The sequence below is a fragment of the Condylostylus longicornis genome, unplaced genomic scaffold (assembly GCF_029603195.1).
Source record: "Condylostylus longicornis isolate FDR11 unplaced genomic scaffold, ASM2960319v2 ptg000155l, whole genome shotgun sequence".
NCBI classification, from domain to species: Eukaryota; Metazoa; Arthropoda; class Insecta; order Diptera; family Dolichopodidae; genus Condylostylus; species Condylostylus longicornis.
The window spans coordinates 113,956-133,143 of NW_026578123.1; the positions used below are offsets into that span (position 1 = coordinate 113,956).

The 19,188-nt window shown below is 30.8% G+C and overlaps 1 protein-coding gene across 1 annotated transcript in view; it reads left to right on the plus strand.

Annotated features, from left to right (window-relative positions):
- The window catches only part of LOC129615955 (neuropeptide CCHamide-2 receptor-like), an 84,702-nt gene extending 66,788 nt beyond the window's left edge, over positions 1-17,914 (plus strand). Inside the window, exons 4-7 of the mRNA XM_055531397.1 lie at positions 1,795-1,976; positions 11,341-11,534; positions 11,651-11,771; positions 17,458-17,914. Coding sequence (XP_055387372.1) covers positions 1,795-1,976; positions 11,341-11,534; positions 11,651-11,771; positions 17,458-17,908 — 948 coding nt within the window. The 3' untranslated portion in view covers positions 17,909-17,914. The remainder of the gene's footprint in view (positions 1-1,794; positions 1,977-11,340; positions 11,535-11,650; positions 11,772-17,457) is intronic.
- Positions 17,915-19,188: the final 1,274 nt, after the last annotated feature.

Consider the following 19,188-nt stretch of genomic DNA (forward strand, 5'->3'; position numbering starts at 1 on the left):
CCCAACACGTTGGCACCACCTTTCCACAACACATAAATTTTGCTGTAGAAGATCAGAAATAGCGCTCTCAAATTTTCCCCGTACGACAAAGGCCACATCGTCGGCGTATCCCCAGACACGTGCCCCGGAGCCCTGAGAGCAGCGATTAGATCATCCACTACAATGGACCACAGGAGAGGCAAAAGAACCCCGCCCTGCGGACACCCTTTTGCAGCGGAGATGAAGAGTGTATCGTCAGCTATGGTGGACTTAATAATCCTATCCTGTAGCATCCGATCAACCCATCTGCTAGTAGTCGCATCAATCCCTCGTTTGTGCAACGACTCGCACATGACATGATATGGGGTGTTGTCAAAAGCTCCCTCTATATCAAGGAAGCAGCCAACTGCCACCTCCCACACTTCCAGTGAGTTTTCAAGGACCCCCACCAGACTCTGCAGAGCGAGTACAGTAGACCTTCCCGACTGATAGGCGTACTGAGATTCATGTAAGGGATTACTTCCCAGTGCATCGTCCCGTATAAGTCTTTTTCCATTTAATCACTTTTTCCATTGCTTTCAATAGAAAAGAAGTAAGGCTGATTGGACGGAAAGACCTTGGGTGGTTGTTTGGTCGCTTACCCACCTTCGGAATATACGTCACATCCATGTCTGAGGGGTGTAACCCCATGCTGGCACGAAAAATTTCCAACATCGCTGTGGTGATATGTTGGAAAACCCTCTGGAAAAACGCAGGAGATTTGTAGGGCCTGCAGCAGAAAACACCCACTTTTATCCTGCCCATCGTGAAGGCCAAGCGGGATGGTTGCCAGTCATCCCTTCTGGGCCAGGATGCCCTCATCCACGGAATTTCTCTTTGCTTTCCTAATTTCTTTATTGTATTTCGTGAGTAAGTCTTTATACTCCTCCCACGAGCCCAACGTCTTTTGCCTTATTGAATAGCTTTCTGGTCCTTAATCTAAGCCTTGAAAGCCTTTCATTCAACCACGGGCACTTTCTATTGCTCCGCCTCGACTTAGCGCGGCAGCTCCCATGGTAGGTACTAGTAATAGCCACCGTCAGGGCCTCGCTGGCCAGTTCGATATCCATCACCGTTCTGACAGAAGTAGGAATGGATCCAATTCCATCCATGAGGAGCGTTTCGAATTGAAACCAATCTGTGGATTAGGGCACCCGATACCTTTCTTCTGCCAGCCTCCCGGAAACCATGATATCAAACCTAATCTGAACCTAATAGTCGGACATGGACGTCTCATTTGGGACGGCATGTCTGTGTATGGCATATACATGGGTTATATCAAGGACCACTTCCCTAATTGCATTTATGAATTTTGGCTTATTGGCCTAATTTATAATCGTTAATTTATTGCTATTATATAAATTCAATATATGCTCACCTCTTTTATTTATATCACTGCTTCCGCAGACGGTGTGCTGGGCATTGGCATGACTTCCTATTATCAGCTGGAAGTTCCTATTATCAGTAGAATGTGCATTTTTGCATTTTTTGCATTCCTCCTATAAATATTCAAAAATACAAAATATAATCTCTCGCTAAACTCGCTAAAATTAATCAAAATTAAAAGTTTTTGCAATATTAAATGATTATTTTCCACGGTAGAAAACAAAAACAAAAAATTGATAAATAATTTTTTTTTTATCCGCGGATTAAAAATAAATTTATTTTTCAAATTGTTTTTTTTTTTTGCTTAAAATTGTAATCTGCTTATTGAATCCAATTAATTTTATCCTGTTTCTTATTTTCAATTTTTTCTTTTTTACAAATTTATGATAGACACGTCCATTGACAGTTCTAACAGCAACACTAATATGGTTATTAGCAATTTTATGTGCAACACCAGCAGCAATTAAAGCTGATATTGATGAAGCTGAAGTTCCCGGTGTTAATGGAACAAATCGTACAATTTATTATTGTACACCATATGGTCGTGATAGTTTTCATAGTTTTTATGCAAAGTAAGTAAAAAGTTTTTTTTTTTTTATCTATATATTTTAATTTAATATTTAATTTGTAAATAAAATTGATTAGAGTGTGTTCTTTTTATTTTTTTATAACGTTTTGCTTATCGTCAAATATATTAACTTAATTACGAATTATAAGGGAGGTATTGCAATTATAGAGAATTTTATGTATGGAGTTTTCACCAAAACTTATCCCGGTTAAAATTGTTAGTGTGTTTGTAAATTCGTCCACTCTAATTGGGTTGAGCCATAGTTTTCAAATGAACTAACATTACAGTTTATCTCGAGAACAATATCTTTCATTTTTTGGTTTTTCCCTTTATTTATCCTTACACTCCGATTCCTATGAATTAGCTTTTAAATTAACTTATTTAAAATATCAAATTGTTTTGAGAATACTACTTCATATAGCGTATTTCATGATCTAATGACATATTTTCGCACATCCCTGTCCGATCCTTTCACTAAAAATTTTTAGAATACATTGGAATTCGCTCGATAGCATACTGAGCACATCACATTTTTTTTATATATTTCAATAATTTTGTTAATTAAAAACATGTTCCATTATTATAATTATGATATTTAATGCATCCTGTAAAAAAAAATGCAAAATTTTTTAATATATATTTATATTCATATATACTTATGTATATTCCGTAAGATATTTATAACAGAACTCTTTCGTCTTATAGTTTTATAAAATATTCAATATAAAAAGTGAGAATAATTCATGAACTCTAATTGAATATATTAAAAAAGACGAAAGAGTTGTTTGAAAAAGTTAATTAATAATGTTAGTTCCAAGTTAAAATTAGTAATGAACGTATATAATATATTATAGAAATAATTATATTAAATTTTGCTTAAATATTTTATTACTCTATTATGAAGCGAATTCAGTATAATGTCTATGTATACTTGTGCAGTTTTAAATTTTGAGCAGGAAAAAGGATATAGAACAATAGTTTATATAAATTAAAATTGAAATAATTATTAAGTTTTCAGATATACATATATAGGATACAATTATAGCTATATGTATTTATACAACTTATATAAATTGCATTTATAAAATATTTTCAGCTGATTTTAGAGAAAATTATATAATTTATTTAAGCTTTAAATTATTTTGTTCTAAACAAATTGAAAAATATTTAATTTTTAATAATTTTCATCATTATGTCTAAATATCTATCCGCAGAAGTTATACATATATACTTGTACATATTTCAAATATGTTATAAATTATGAAATTTCAATTATAAAATTGAATTATAATTGAATATGGTATAAGCTCAAGTGTTATCAATGTATACATTTTCAGAGAAGATGTGGGTAACTGCAACATGCATACAAATGCAAAATTTTATAGAATTTAATTAAAAATTGGATTAATTTCAATTATGTTTCAGATTTTATTGGAACATTGGGATAAGATTTTATAACAGCTGACTGGAGTTATAGGCAAATAAAATTGTCAATTAACTCAAAACTGTCAGGCAAATCTATAGAGTCATAACCTAGATTTCTGTCTATTTTTAACGCACAGTTTACAAAGAAATTACATTTTAAATTCTACTTTTGGGCCACTAAGATTTGCCCTATAAAAACTTTAAAATGAAAGCCAATCTCAAATTGGTCGGTTAAATATTACAGGATTAAATATTACAGGATTAGTAATTACAGGACCAGCACTTAAATTTTACAGGATTAGTAAATGAGGTTGAACATGCATAAAATTTTATAACAAATCTCTGTTAATGCACAAATTATTCAATTTCATTCAACGAACTCAAAGGCGAGTCACCATTTCGCAACCATAAGTTGAGTTTAATGAGTTTCACAAACGGAAATCCGGAACAAATCACAACTTATAAAATCTGCTGGCCTTATAAAATTTTCATAAAAATTTTCATAATAGCATGCTTTAACAAATATTTTACCACATAGTTGATTTTAGATCAACTTTCTACTTATTCTGATCTTCTACAATATAATAATTATGACTAAAAAAATTATAATAATAAGTATAACATTATAATTGTGTCAGAATCCGTAAATTAATTTCAAAATCTGATAAAAAATTTTAAATTAAAATATTGATTTTGTTTGATTTTCAAAATAATATCTAGAATTATTATGAAGTTATTAATAAAATTTATTCCACATTATTTGTACATACACACATACATATTAAAACCATACAGTTATACATGTGAGTAGATTTTATTTTTTATTATTAAATTTTATAAAAATTAATAAGTTCATATTGAGTGCACTACTCGCTTATTAATTTAACTCAAAAAATACTTAAATTAAATTCAAAACCATTTTGGTTCAAAATTTTAATAAAAATTCACAAAATTTTCCGTGCACAATAATATTAAATTTTTTTTTTCTTTTACTGAGGTATAGACAATTTCGCACTTAAATTAATTTTCCGAATTAATTCTACGCATATTTTTTTTGAAATTGCAAATTTTTCTTAAGAAAAATATAATGTTGAAAAATCGAATTTGTAAAAATGCTAAGTAAAAGTATCCTACTCATCACCAGTGAAAAAAAAACAAAATGTGATGTGATTAGCACATAACCGACTACAATGTATGCTGTCTAGATTAGCAAAAGTATTCCAGAAGGTTATGAAAATGCGTTTTAAACACTTCTTTACAATGTTAAGGACACTAATAAGCTTTTGGTTAACATTCCTAGAAAAATGTAAATTTGGCGCTTTGAAGAGTTTCTTATTATGCCGTCTGATTTATACGAAAAGTTTTTCAGTAACTTCTGGTAATAACCAGAGCTCAAATATTAAATTTCTAGAAATTCCATCAATTCGCTCCGTAGATATGGCAAAAATATGTAAAATCTCTCCCCAGATCAGTGTCCGAGCCCTGATCTTTCCAAAAAATTAATAGGTTCATTGTTTTAATTCGAGGTGTTAAATTTAGATATTAAATTTCAATGAAATCAGTTGATTATTTTTCGTTATACACGCAAAATTGTATATTTTGCACGTGTAAAAGTCCAGTTGCTGACACCTAATTTATTTCCAAAAGTTAGGAGGGTCCGCGTAGGGTTGCATAAAGCATATAAAATTTTAATTAAATCTGTTCAATATTTTTTTCAAAATGATCAAAAACGCAAAACAGGCGCGATAAATCCAGTTCCCAAATCCTGATAGTGGAAATAAACTTACATACAAAATTTCATCAAAATTGATTCAGCCAAGCTTGAGTTACATGCGGCACACACAGACAGACAGACCAACAGGCTGCTAAAAATAATTTATTTACACTTCCCTACAATGGAGAAGTGCATTCCCACCGATAGGTTAGATTAGATTGTCGCGGCTCCCCGAAGGGTACACATAGGCCAACTAGGCCGCTGTGGTACCGCTGGATCTCTTCCCTCCCGCTCCTCATCTGAACCAGCCCGAACCTTTTAAAAATCGGTTCAAATTCCTAACTTTTACATCCGTCAAGTCCCTAGCGTGCCCGAAGAAGTAAGGCCCAAGGAATCTTTGCCTGGAGTTCGCTAGTGCCGGACATGAGCATTGAAGGTCACCGTTTCCTCCTCCCCCTTGTCACAGCAACTCCAACAAAGATCGTTTGCTGGGCGGCCCACTCTCCTTGCATGTTCGCCGATCAGACAATGGCCCGTCAGTACCCCTACCACAGCACTGATATTCTGCCTTCTGAGAGAGATGAGATCCCTTGTGCGACGTAAATCCAGCTTTGGCCACAAACTCCTTGTCGCGTTACACGTTGCTCCATTAGCCCATCTAAGGTTGGTGCGCTCCACTGCCGCGTTGCGAAGCAGCAGCCCTAGGGTTCTTAGAGGCATGCCCAAGTTCTCCTTTTCAGGTGGAATCTCCAGAGTAGTTCCATGCCTCGCAAGCTCGTCCGCCTTGCAGTTGCCCGGAACCCCACTGTGTGCGGGGACTCAGACCAAGTTTATTTCGAACTGCCCTGCCATCTCATTAAGAGACAACCTACAGTCCAGGACCGTTCTAGACGTGGAGACCTCAGAGCCCAGTGCCCTTATCGCGGCCTGGCTGTCAGTGAAAATACTGACGCCACCAGTCGATACGATGTTGCACCCAAGCCAGCGCAGAGCTTCCCCAATTGTGGCCACCTCGGCCTGAAATACACTACAGTGATCCGGCAGACGGAAGGAGAGCTCAACATCTAATTGCTCAGAATAAACTCCCTCGCCCAACCCGCCATCGAGTTTGAATCCGTCCGTGTAAAAATGTACTGATCCGTCGTCAGTACCTCCCTCGTTCAGCCAGGCTTCCCTAAGCGAAATCGAGGTCCCAAAGTTCCTCGTGAATGAGAGCACCGGGGCCACATAATCAGTTGGCCCCACAGCATGTCCACAATCCACAAGAGCGGAAGCATGCACCCTCAGGGGCACAAGACCACTGAGATGCGGCCCGCAAGCACACCGCAGATCCCGCAGCCATCTGCTAACCCAGCACATCTAATGGCGGCAGATGGAAGAGAATCTCGAGAGCCTGAGTAGGGGTGGAGCGTAATACCCCACCAATACATACCATCGCCATTCTTTGAATCTTCCTTATCAACCTGAGGCCTTCCGCTGTGTGGAGGGCTGGCCAGCACACCAGAACGCCATACATCAGGATCGGCCTCACCACTGTGATGTATAGCCAATAAACCATGCTTCTTACATGAGTAAAGCGCAATGGTTGCCTTCCTTACTCTCTCCATAACGTTGGACCTCCAGTTCAACTTTGAATCAAGAATTAGACCCAGGAATCTAGCCTCCCTGCTAAAGGATAAGCGGATTCCGTTGAGTGTCGGCGGAGTTATTGTTGGTATCTTATATCTTCCACTGAAAATAACCAATTACGCCTTTTGTGGGTTGATAGTCAACCCACAGCCGACAGCCCAGCCAGACCCAAGGCTCAGGGCCCTCTGCATCAGCCCACTTAGGGTATGAAGGTGCTTTCCAGACACCGCAACAGTCAAGTCATCAGCGTAAGCTATCACCTTGTAGCCCTCTCCCTTCAGGCATACCAGTAATTGATTAATTACGAGGTTCCAGAGAAGAGGAGAAAGCACACCTCCTTGCGGGATGCTCCTGCCAACGGAGCGCTCAATGGATGATCCCCCAAAGCTAACCCTGATGGTTTTTCCTGACAGCATGTTGCCTATCAGAACAATCAGAGAGCCATGAATCGAGAGCCCCGACAGCGCCTGAGTGATAGCAAGCGACTCGACATTGTTCAATGCGCCCTCAATGTCCAGGAAGGCAGCCATCCCACCGATAACTCGATATGCAAAATTTGTTGCCATCACATAACCTACCTTATTGTTTACACAATGCAGTCGGTAAAACTATTGATAATTTCAAAAGTTCCACGTTCCCCCCCCCCCCCAACCTTTTCCTATAATATAATATTGATTAATTAATTTTTTTTCTGTGTAGGTTTTGTTTGTTTATTTGTACATTATGTTTGCAGTTCACAATATTAAGTTATTCTGTTGTTTCTTATTATTTCCTTACCTTTTATTAATAACACATTTTATACACATGTTTGTATACATATACATGTGTATTTGAGTATATTATGATTTTTAGCCTATATTTGTACATTAGTTCAGCATTATATTGGTTATTTCGTAGTACAGGTATTCTGATTTTAAAACAAGCGGCGATATTCAGCTCCTATTGGTTTTTTTAAAGTCTAACATTACATCGATTTCAATATAATATCCATGAAAGTTCATTGCTTTAGAGGTTTATATTTTATTGACAATATTGTAAATGCAGACACATTAATCAGATATTATCATAAGAATAATCTGTCCAAATATTTTAGCTTAACTACAAATATTGAATTTTAAAAATTTACAACAGGCAAAACAAGAAATTCCATTTCGTGTGCGTTTTACATTATTCATAATCAAAAATTTTCACAATGCAGCAGAATTATAAGTAGAGTAATGAGGGAAATGATGTGATAGCACCAAATATTGCATGTCAAGTTTTCAATGAAAATGACATTTCTCTGTGCATAGAAACGTAAATAAACAACTTTGGGGGAAATGTCACTCTGTATACCTGTTGGGGGTGCTTGTTGGTGCACTGCTTTACCTACGTTTCGGGTAAACCGATTGTAATGTGCCAGATCTCGGAAATTTTATTGTGAGCCGATGTTACATTTTTTACCATTTCATAGTATTTGAGTCCTGTTTGTCTGCTGTATAATAACTGTCGAACTTTTCAAGGCAAATTAGAAAAGAGAAAGTGATGTAAGAACAACATTTATTGAATTTGAATGTTTAAACAAATTTTTAAAAAATATTTTCATTACCTTGTGCTGCAATTCCGCTAAACTAGAAAATACACTATGCAGTCAGATATGTGCTGACCTCATCAGATTTCTTTCGTATACTTACAATAATTTTTGTCCACGAATTCAACAATTTTACAACCGTAACTTATAAAATCAAACTTTCATTGTTAGAGAATTTTGAATTTATAATGAAATTTTGTATGTATAAGAAATTCAAAACGTAAAGTTGCCAGACACTGTAATTATATTTTTTTGAAAATTGTTATACAACAAATTTTTTGTTTATTTCTTTGGTACAAGCTAACGAACCATAGATTTTCAGTATTACCATCGATTTATTTGTAAGAGACTTTAATATGCCAACATTAATTTGTAAATTTTAAGGTTAAATGAAAAATTTATTTTAGAGATTTAACAAAATTTTTACAACAAAAATAAGTACATGAGTCTAGAGCTAATTTAAAATAATAATAAGAAAATTATATAGTCGGAATATTAGCCTTCTTTGAAATATAAATTTGTTCACATTCCTTTGATTTATTCTTAACATATCGTTTTGATAGAGTCACATTAACTCGAGTATAATCCTTGATATTGTATATTTTCTTATATAATTTTATTAAAACTTCATTCTATTAATCTTATGGATCATATGAAATTTCTTGATTATAGAAAAAAAATTTAGATCGGATTCAAAATTGTAATGGACTTAAGTATATTTTGTTTCTTGAAAAGAAATTAGAGAGTCCTACAATATTTTCTTTGCGTCACAAATTAAATTAATTTTCTTTATAAAAATCCCAACTAATATAAAACCCAATATGTACCATTAACCTTATCCTTATATGTTAATGTTAAGTCATCACACATAATCACAATAAATCACCTTAAAAATTAATTTAATCAAAAAGAAAAATAATAAAATTTGTTTTTTTTTTTTTGAGCAAAAATCAATTCCATCACCTTAATATGGGTGAAAAGTTCAGACTATACGAAGTGAAATGAAAATAATGGGTTTAAATATCTAGAAATGAGTGTATAAAGGTTAAAAATCAGTCCTGTATAGAAGTACATTGATAGATGGGTACATTCCAAGGGAACTATGAGTATGGGACAAGAGAACACAAGTAGACTTACATATATGTAGGTAATAAATGACAACAAAAAAATATTAAACAAAAAAAACGGAGACTCTGTAGAGACGTGTTGTAACAAAGTGGAACACATGAAAATATTTAAAGATTTTTAAAATCTTTATTTTTTTTTGTATACACGCACACACCTTTCATAATATATTGATGATCCTTACCTTGTATACTAATAATTTTTACAACATGAACATCTATAATATGAAATCTTGTTTGTTTTTCTCTAATAGTTAATCTACGATGGTTGTATCGAAGAATAAAATCAATCCTTGATTTGACAAAATCCCTTGTGGTATAAAAGAAAAAATTTAAAAAATTTTCTTGAATTCTTTATTGTCAAACCAAAACGTGTAATATAAATTTTGCATGACATTTTCCAATTTCTACTTTCTTATTTTTTTATTTTTTTTTTTTTTGTTCTTTTAATTTTTATTCGATAAAATATAGAAGAATAGAAATTTTTTGTATAATAAAAATTTCAAATGTCAAACAGAGTTATTTGTATATTGGACAGATAGTTAAACATGTTATATACCTACATATATGTACATATATGTTTGTATAATAGCCGGTGCACGTATGCAATCGTACATTATTTAGCTTTGATTTTAATATTTTTAATAATTTCAAAATTAAATTCCAAAATAAAATTTGTACGTAGATAGAAGGACGGACAGAGTGAGACTAATAAGCATTTCGTTCTTTGAAGAAGTGCTAATATGAAAACAATTAAACTGTAAACAATTGTGTCAAATATATTTGCAGTCCATCCCCCTTGCGTCCCGTCCCGCATTTTGACAATAATTAAAACTAGAGTTTGTGTTAATCAGTGAATGAAAAGTTGGATCTACACTTGGGAGCTTCTATTTAAGTTTACTAAATTATTATTTAATATTATACCTTTTTTTCGCTTTCAAGGCATCTGAACCTTTATGATCGTGTAACTTTGAAAGGCAAACGAGTTTTCGCATTGTAATATATTGCTTGCTTCAACGGTTCTTCCAATTCTACCAAATACCAACTTCACTGTCTTCATTTTTATTACCTTTTTTAAGTAGACTGTGACAGGGCAATATCCAATTTTGGTTAATGTACCAAGAATTTCATACTTGCACGACAAGATGCCATTTTGACAGTTGCTGCAGGCGGTTTTTCTACTCGAGGTTGAATTTAATCGCTTCTCGCGGGGTTGAATTTAATTTATTCGAGGCAGGCAATCAAAATGATTCTTACAAAATTGCTAATATCAGATATATTGAATACAATTCATGTTCTTAAAAAATTTAATTGACAACCGTATGATTGTCAAATGCAAAACATTAATCAAAGAGAGGAAATGACAGAATTTTTGTTTTATATATACAAATATGATTAGAGTAAAATTTCAATATTCGTTCTCATCTATTTGTTTTATTTATGACTCATGCATACCTTTATTACTTGTACATCACAAGCTTTTACCTAAAAAAAAAAAAACATTTTAATATGACACATTTCAATTCGATTTCTAATATTTATTTGTATTGTGGACATCAATTACACAGAAAAAAAAAAATAAAAGACAGTTATTATACAAGTAACGTCACAGTAAGTTTTAGTTGATTGTTTTAAAAGGATATTACATTTTACACTAGAAATTGCATACGTAGTATACCAATATGAAATAAACTATTACTATAACTATAAAAGGCTATTGTGACCCAATTTTATGATTAGTCTAGTCAACTATATTCATAAATGCACCAATATAGTAAATGCATTAATTTATTAATAGCGCAATGCAAAAGAAAATAAAAAATTTCTGAATTAATTACACCATGACACAATTATTATTTTTTCATTTTCTACAATCTTTTTTTTTTTTTCATATATTTTATTATAGGTCTGCAGTCTGCTGTAAGGCTTTTATATATTATTTACTTCCGTTATCAATAATAGCAGCTCTATATATTATGATGGCAAGAAGATTACACGTGAGTGCAAGAGAAATGCCGGGAGAAATGTCCGGACCACAAAGTCGAGCACAAGCAACTGCAAGACGACATGTAGCTAGAATGGTTATTGCCTTTGTATTGAGTAAGTATATGAACTTACTATAATAAAAATTATTTTGTAATTAAAAGAACGAATTAATGAATAAATTTTTAAAAAGGATACATTGAAAAATGAATTTATTTTTTTTTTTTTTACAGTTTTTTTCATATGCTTTTTCCCATATCATGTTTTTGAAGTATGGTTTCATGTATATCCAAATGCTCAATCAGAATATGATACATTTTGGCATATTTTAAGAATTGTTGGATTTTGTACGAGGTATAATTTTATTTTAATAATTTTATATTAGCTTAGAACTGATTATATTTTGATATTTTTATTCAACTTTTATAAATTCATGAATTTTGCATAATTTTAGGGGTAAAAACAATATTTTTGACCCTCTTTTCAAAAAATTATTCTATACAAATTTAAATGACTTTTTAACAATTTCACTGAAATATTTAAAATATTTATTCACATATTCTTTTGAATGACTTGATGGGTGAAAAACATGAGGGCTTTCATTTTTGACATTACTATTTCAGCTTTTTTTCCCCTAACAATGTTTTACTCCCTCCTAACAGTGATTTGTTCAAGAAATTTTCAAGAATGTTTATAACCTGAGCTCGATTTTGAAATTTTAGAGTCAATTTTTTTCAAAGCTTCTATCTTTTACACAAAATGTTCCGAAAACTTGTTCATGCTTCGATTTTTGAATGATTTCTGCTCGATTTTCAATAGCAGCTTACTTCAATTAGGTTTCTCTTTTTATACAAAATACATTTTGCACTACTAATTGAATTATAAGAATATTTTCCTCATTATTAATTCAAGTGGGGAATATGAAATTTTTATTTTAACTTTTAAAAATTGTTCGTATCCTTGGATATTGTAAATTATAAAATATTTTTTATAATATTACTTTCAGTTCCCTTTATTTCACCTGAAAATATCTTTCATTTTCTTTATATACCAAAAACGTTACATGTTGTCGAAAACATGTTCAAAAAAAATTACTATCGAATATTTAATACAAAAAATTCTTAAAAGCGAAAGAAAAATTGCTGTCAGAGGATTGCAGACTTTTAAATTATTAAAATAAAAGAAAAACCAACAGCAAAAATTTTGAATATTATTAAATTTTTTAATAAATGAATATTCTACGCGTATTGCACTTGAATATACCAAGCTGCATAATTTAATCTTTTATACAATATAATAGTATATACGAGTATTGCAACTATATACAAGCATAGATACTAGCTATTTATACTTAGAATTAATATTAGAATATAATGGAAATGAAAATTAGCATACAAAGTTACACGTCAATCATATTTCATATTTATTTAAAAATTCAAACTGAAATGCTATTATCCTTGCAATCTAAATTAAGAATTTTTTTTACAATATTGGTTTTTTGTTTTTTTGCAGTGCATACAGTTTTATACCGTGCATTTTAAAATTTTAAGAAAATATTCATAAAATTAAATTATAAGTTCAATTATTAATTATTGATAACAAGAATATTGTCAGGAGGAGGGGGTAGGGGAGACGTTGCAGCTAATTCAAAGCTCTTCTGTTTAATTTTTAAACTACAGAATTCTTAGTACTTTAATCAATTTGATTTAGTTAAGACGTGTGTTATTTCAATATGTATACACGCCACCGTATATCAGAACCAACTTTAAACTGATTGTTCGGATATGCTTTCATACCAATTGCAGCCTACCAAATCGGCTTTTGTTTTCTAAGGCCTATTTTCCGATTTTTCTTGAGTCCACCTTCAGGGATTATTAAACCGCTCAAAGACTCGAAACTACTAATACAAACTATTTCTGGGCCAACAATAATTGAGCTCCAGGCTCCTGCTGCTTTTTATTCTCACAGCTTTAGTTTTATTGATATCTACTTTGAAACCTACACGTCAGGCAATATTTACGAGATGATCTCATTTGCTCAGCATAACACTCATCTCGTGACAGAGAAGACAGATGTCATCAGTATAATCTATGTCTTCGAATTGTTGAGTCCGGCTCCAAATTTCTCTCTCTATGAGGTATAGTTGAGGAAGTTTCCCTCAACAAATTTTATGACGATTTGTAATAAACTGTACAGTACAATATTTACATTTTAGACAACACACATTCAACTAAAACTCGTATAAATTAGAAATATATTAAAAGAATTTATGTCCTCTTTATTTTATTAAAGTGTAGGGTATAGATGTCCTTTATATGCATATAAACTAAAGTAATTTTTCGTATGAATAAGCATAACATACTGTTAATATTGCAGTTTTTTTTTTATTAAACGTCCATTTTATATTATATAGAGAATTTACATAGTATTTTTAAGTAGAAATTCGATTTTGTGAAAAAAAAATTAAATTTTAATTATATTTAAGCTGTAATAAATTTTAAATCGTAATCAATAAAATTAAATTTAAGCTGTGACCAATAAAAATTTTCAAAAATTTCAATTGCCTAAAGCGAAATTAAATATTTCAATTATTTATTTATTAATGCCTAAATGAATAATGCCTGAAACCTCCATTCTGTAGTTGTATATTATAATGTTGACTATATAAAAAAGCAAAATATAATTTTCTGATGTTTAAAAGTATAACAACTTTTTAGTAAATTTTAACACACTATAGCCCTTTCATTAGAATAATTTCTCACTAGAATTTTTTGTAAAATTTTATGTAAATTATTGTGAATATTTAAAAGTTTCAACTATGTAGGAAGGTTTGTATACTTGGTAGTTTTCTTGTACCAAATTAATGAGTTTAAGATTTTACACTAATAAGAGAATGCATTTTCTCCATAGCTATATTGCATATATTCTATCACTGAAAATTGCTTAAAAGTGATAAGTTGTGAAGAGTCACTAAAAAAATCATTCACTCTTTTATAAATTTAATATTTTTTCATTTAAAAGAAGATTCGAAATTTTTATATTTAAATGGTTTTGTATATCTTTTATAAACATAATTATAAAATTATTTTATGTAACTCATACCAGACTTAAAGAACAGATTATTCAGCGTATAAACTATATACCTTCGGATACACGAAACGAAAATATTTGACATTTCATCGAGGTTTGAATAACAAACACGCAAAAACAAGAAACCTAAATAAACGAAAAACATTTCATTTTTTTATTAATATCGGACATTTATAACGATTTGTACACTGTAAAAAAAAATAGGTTGAAAGTTGTTAGAAAAATTAAAATAATTTGTACTTACATTTATTGAAGAATCTTCCTTAAGTATAAATCAAATTTTTTTTGATATACTTGCAAATTTGCAGTGGTTAACTTGCTAAAGCTATAAGCAAACAAATGATATTACTCATCTAATCATCTGAAATAGTAGTGAAATTAATTTTACTTCAATTATTTTACTTTTTTATAGAAAAATCTCATTTATACTTATTCTTATTGCCGTGTAAGTTCAATAAGTAGTTTCACAGTGAACTGTGCCATATATTATAGTTGTAAAATGCCAAAAGTTTCTTCAGTCTCAATCCAAGCTTTTACCTTTATTCCTCTTCAAAATTTTTGTACAATAAGTATTCTTGAAAGTATAACAAAAACTGCTGATATAAAATTATCATTTGACCTGTGAAATGGCAAATATGGTTTAAAAGGATGATGTCACACATCGAAAAAAAAAATTACGAACTTTATTGAGATAATTAATCCAAAATTATTGAGATAAATTATTGAGAGGCTATTACTCGAATATGGTCAGTGTGATATGAACCAATAATATAAATACCGTTATGTTGAATTATTTTTTGTCAACAACTGGAAACTGTTACGGATATTTGAAAGACTAATTTTTTTCAATCTAATTTTCTTTAACTAATCGAAACCCTCTCTCCCGTCCAAACAATTTTTTTACTAAAAATCAACGAGGAGTCAATGCTCAGAGAGCTGTAACATCAAAACCGGACCAATCTGCACATACAATGACTTTATTATTCAACCTGCGCTACAAACTACAACTTTGATCAGGTTTTTCTTAACAAAAATATTGTATTATTTTTACATAAAAATTTTTTTCTGTGTATTATAATATTCTTCCAAATAGACACACATAAATGTCCTTGTTTTTGGGCAATAAAATCGTCACATAATTATCATTTTAACATTTTGGCAAAATTTTTTGTTTACTCAAACAAAAAATTCACGCACTCCAAAATTTGTGTGTATGGAAGAGTGTGTGACATAAGAGAAACTTTTATGCCAGTATATGACATTTTAAGAGAGAATAGAATTAAAATGAAGACAAAAAATAAATATTAAATTTTATCATGCTTTTTGTTACTCTATGTTCTCTCTCATATATCTCAATACTAATTTTTGTTGAAAATTAATTTTGTAAAAAATTTAATGGATAATTTATGAATTTTCTTTTGCCATTTTCAATTCACCCGTATACAAGTTATAAGAGTTTAATATTTTTTACTTTGTACATTTGATCTACAAATTTTTTATTTGCCTATATCAATTTTCACCTTTATACCTAGCATATACATTAAAGATTCTTGTTAATGTAAATATAGCTATGTATACTTATTAAAAATGTATAAAGTGTAAAATTAGAGAAATGAAAAAAAAATTTTTTGAGTGAATTTTCACTCAAATAAAAGCCATTACCTTCACTCCATTTATTTTCATTTATTCTTAAAACAGAATGTACCTTTGTACCCTTATACCTTTTAAAACCAAATAAAATATATATACAAATATCTTACATATAATTGTGTATATTGTAAATGAAAATATTTAGTTTACATTTTGTAGAAGAAAAATACAAGAATTTCTTAATACAAGATGAAAAAAAAAAGAAAAATCCCACTTGTAACATGTCATCAATGCTCTCCAAGGATATGCCATCCATGCTACAAGCAACATATCTATATAAACAGATGAAAAATCTTCAAGAATGGTTAAAATAAATTATTGAATGTGGTAAAAAGTAAAAAATCTGATGTGATCAGTACATAACCGACCGCATTGGAAATAAGGAAATTCGTTAATATTTTTTCCTTATATATACAGAAAAGTCCACTTCTCGAGTTTTGATATATCCCAAAAGTTGATCAATTCGTGCTATAGCCAAAATAAAATCACGTATAAAATTTCATCAAAATCGAATCAGTCAAACTTGAGATACACGCGTGCACACACAGTTCGATAGATCGACAGATCGACAGAGAGACTGACAAACCGTACATCTCTCTAAAAATAGTTTATTTACGCTTCCGTACTATAGAGAAGTGCGTTCCCACTGAAAACACGACATCCAAAATTTGGTGCCCGACGGACCAGCAGTTCGACATCTCTCTAAAAATATTTTATTTACGCTTCCCTACTATGGAGAAGTACATTCCCACCGAAAACAAGACATCTGAAATTTGGTACTTGACGGACCAGCAGGTTGACATCTATGGAGAAGTATAAGACTTACTATGGAAAAGTAGGTTTTCAGCGAAAACTCGACATCCAAAATTTGGTGCCATCACATGACCTCCCTTATTGTATGCAATGTGGTCGGTAAAAAGCATAGAAAAAACCGCAAAGTAATATTTTTTAAAGTTTTAGAAAAATATTTTTTTTTTTTGGTTTTTGAAAAAAAGTCATATACTTGTAGATATTTGGGAAAAAAATGTCCTTGTAAAAAATACCTTGAGGCGTGAACTTGTTCCTTTTTTTTATCCCATTTCGCTATTTTTTTTAAACAAATAGGGTTTTTTTCGTCTCTCTGTAAAATATACAAATATTTATTTCAAAAAGTCAATAATGATTAATTGAATGGTACGGGTACCTAAAATTACTTACTAAAAATTTATTGTCATTTCGTCCTCACAATTTTATTAAAATAGCTACTTTTTCTTAAATTCAAAAATTTTTTCTAAAATTTGTTATTTTTTTTGTTTTAAAGTTTTCTAAATTCATGTGTTAATCCGGTTGCATTATATTTTATATCTGGTGTTTTTCGTCAACATTTTCATCGTTATTTATGTTGTCGTCATAATGCACAACCATCATTTCGTGGACATCATTCAACTGGTGCTGATACTAGTTTTATGTCAGTACGTCGTTCAACAACAAATAATTATCGTAATTCATCTGTATACATTAATAATAATGTTAATAACTATCATAATAGTTTACATCACCATCACCATCATCATCATCATCAGCAGCAACAGCAACAACAACAACAATTTCAAAAATTACAACAACAACAACAACAACAATTACAACAGAAACAGAAAGAACAATTAGAAAAACAAGAGGACCAAGGATTACAATTACAACATACTGTTATTAATAGTAATGGTACTGGTACATCACCACCAAAAAGTATTATATTAAATGAGAATAGGTGAGGAACAGTTACCATGCTTCAAAGTGATTTTGTATAAATTAAAAAAAAATAATTGAAAAAAAAACAAAAAACACAATGGCAATAATGGTAAAATTGAAAAAGAAAATTAGAGAAAAAAATTGAGAAGCAAAACAAAAGAGTTACCAAAATTAAAAGAGTTTCTTCAAATAGGGTTGGAAGAAAAACAAGTATAAAAATTGAAATAAAAAGCAATTCGATGTTGAGATTGAGAAACTAATGAAAAAAAATTTTTTTTTTGTTCCAATTTCAACTTTATCTTTTTGTTTCTTGCTTCTTAAAATTCTCTAATTTGAAATATTTTTTTATGCAAATCACAAAAAAAAAAACACAAAGAGAGTGAGAGTGTGTATACAAACGAACAACTAAAAACGATACAAAATATGACGAAACATTTTAATTTTACCGAAAATTCTCACTTTGAAGCATGATTTTTTAATTTAAAAATAAAAAAAAAAACAAAAGAGCAAAATAATAAAGCAAGCAAAAAAGAAAAGACATGCCAATTTCAAAATAAAAAAAAAATATAAAAAAATATTTTAAAAATTGCAATTTAATGTTGTACTTGTACATACAAATTTACGTTTTCTATATATATACATATATTAGTATATAAGTGTAGTAAACTCTCAAGTACTTACATTACATACTTAAGTATGAACAAAGAAAAATCATTTGAAAATGATGAAAATTTAGAACTTTAAGGTTAATTCACTCGTATTGGTTCCTTTCATTTTATTTCGAAGCTGACTGACTTGAATTTAGCTATTAAAATTGGTTCCAATAGAATTGAAAGAAGTGTAATTGAGCGCAGAATTGTAATACGAGTGAATTAATTTTTAAATTTATGTATATAGCTAATTTTCTTTTGAGAAACGTAAGACAAGAGATTTATACTTTTTAACATTTTTCCAAAAAATTTTTTAAAAAAAGTGGTTATTAGTTTCACTCTGTCCGTCCGTCCGTGAACATGTTTACAAAACTTCTACACTCTTGAAGATAGGAAGCTGAAAAACGTAATATGTACATAGACTTTTACTAGAAACTTATTTCGGTACAAGAAAATTTATACCTATCTCCCCTCCCTCTAAAATATATGCCACTTCTTCATCCCGCCCCCCCCCCCCACACAAAACTTTAAAAATACCATTTTTTAACTATTTATTGTAGTGAAACCATAAGCATTTTTCAAATTTTGCAAACTCAGAAAGGCAGCGACATGCTTCTCGCGGCATACTATAAAACAAAATGGCCGTTCAAATT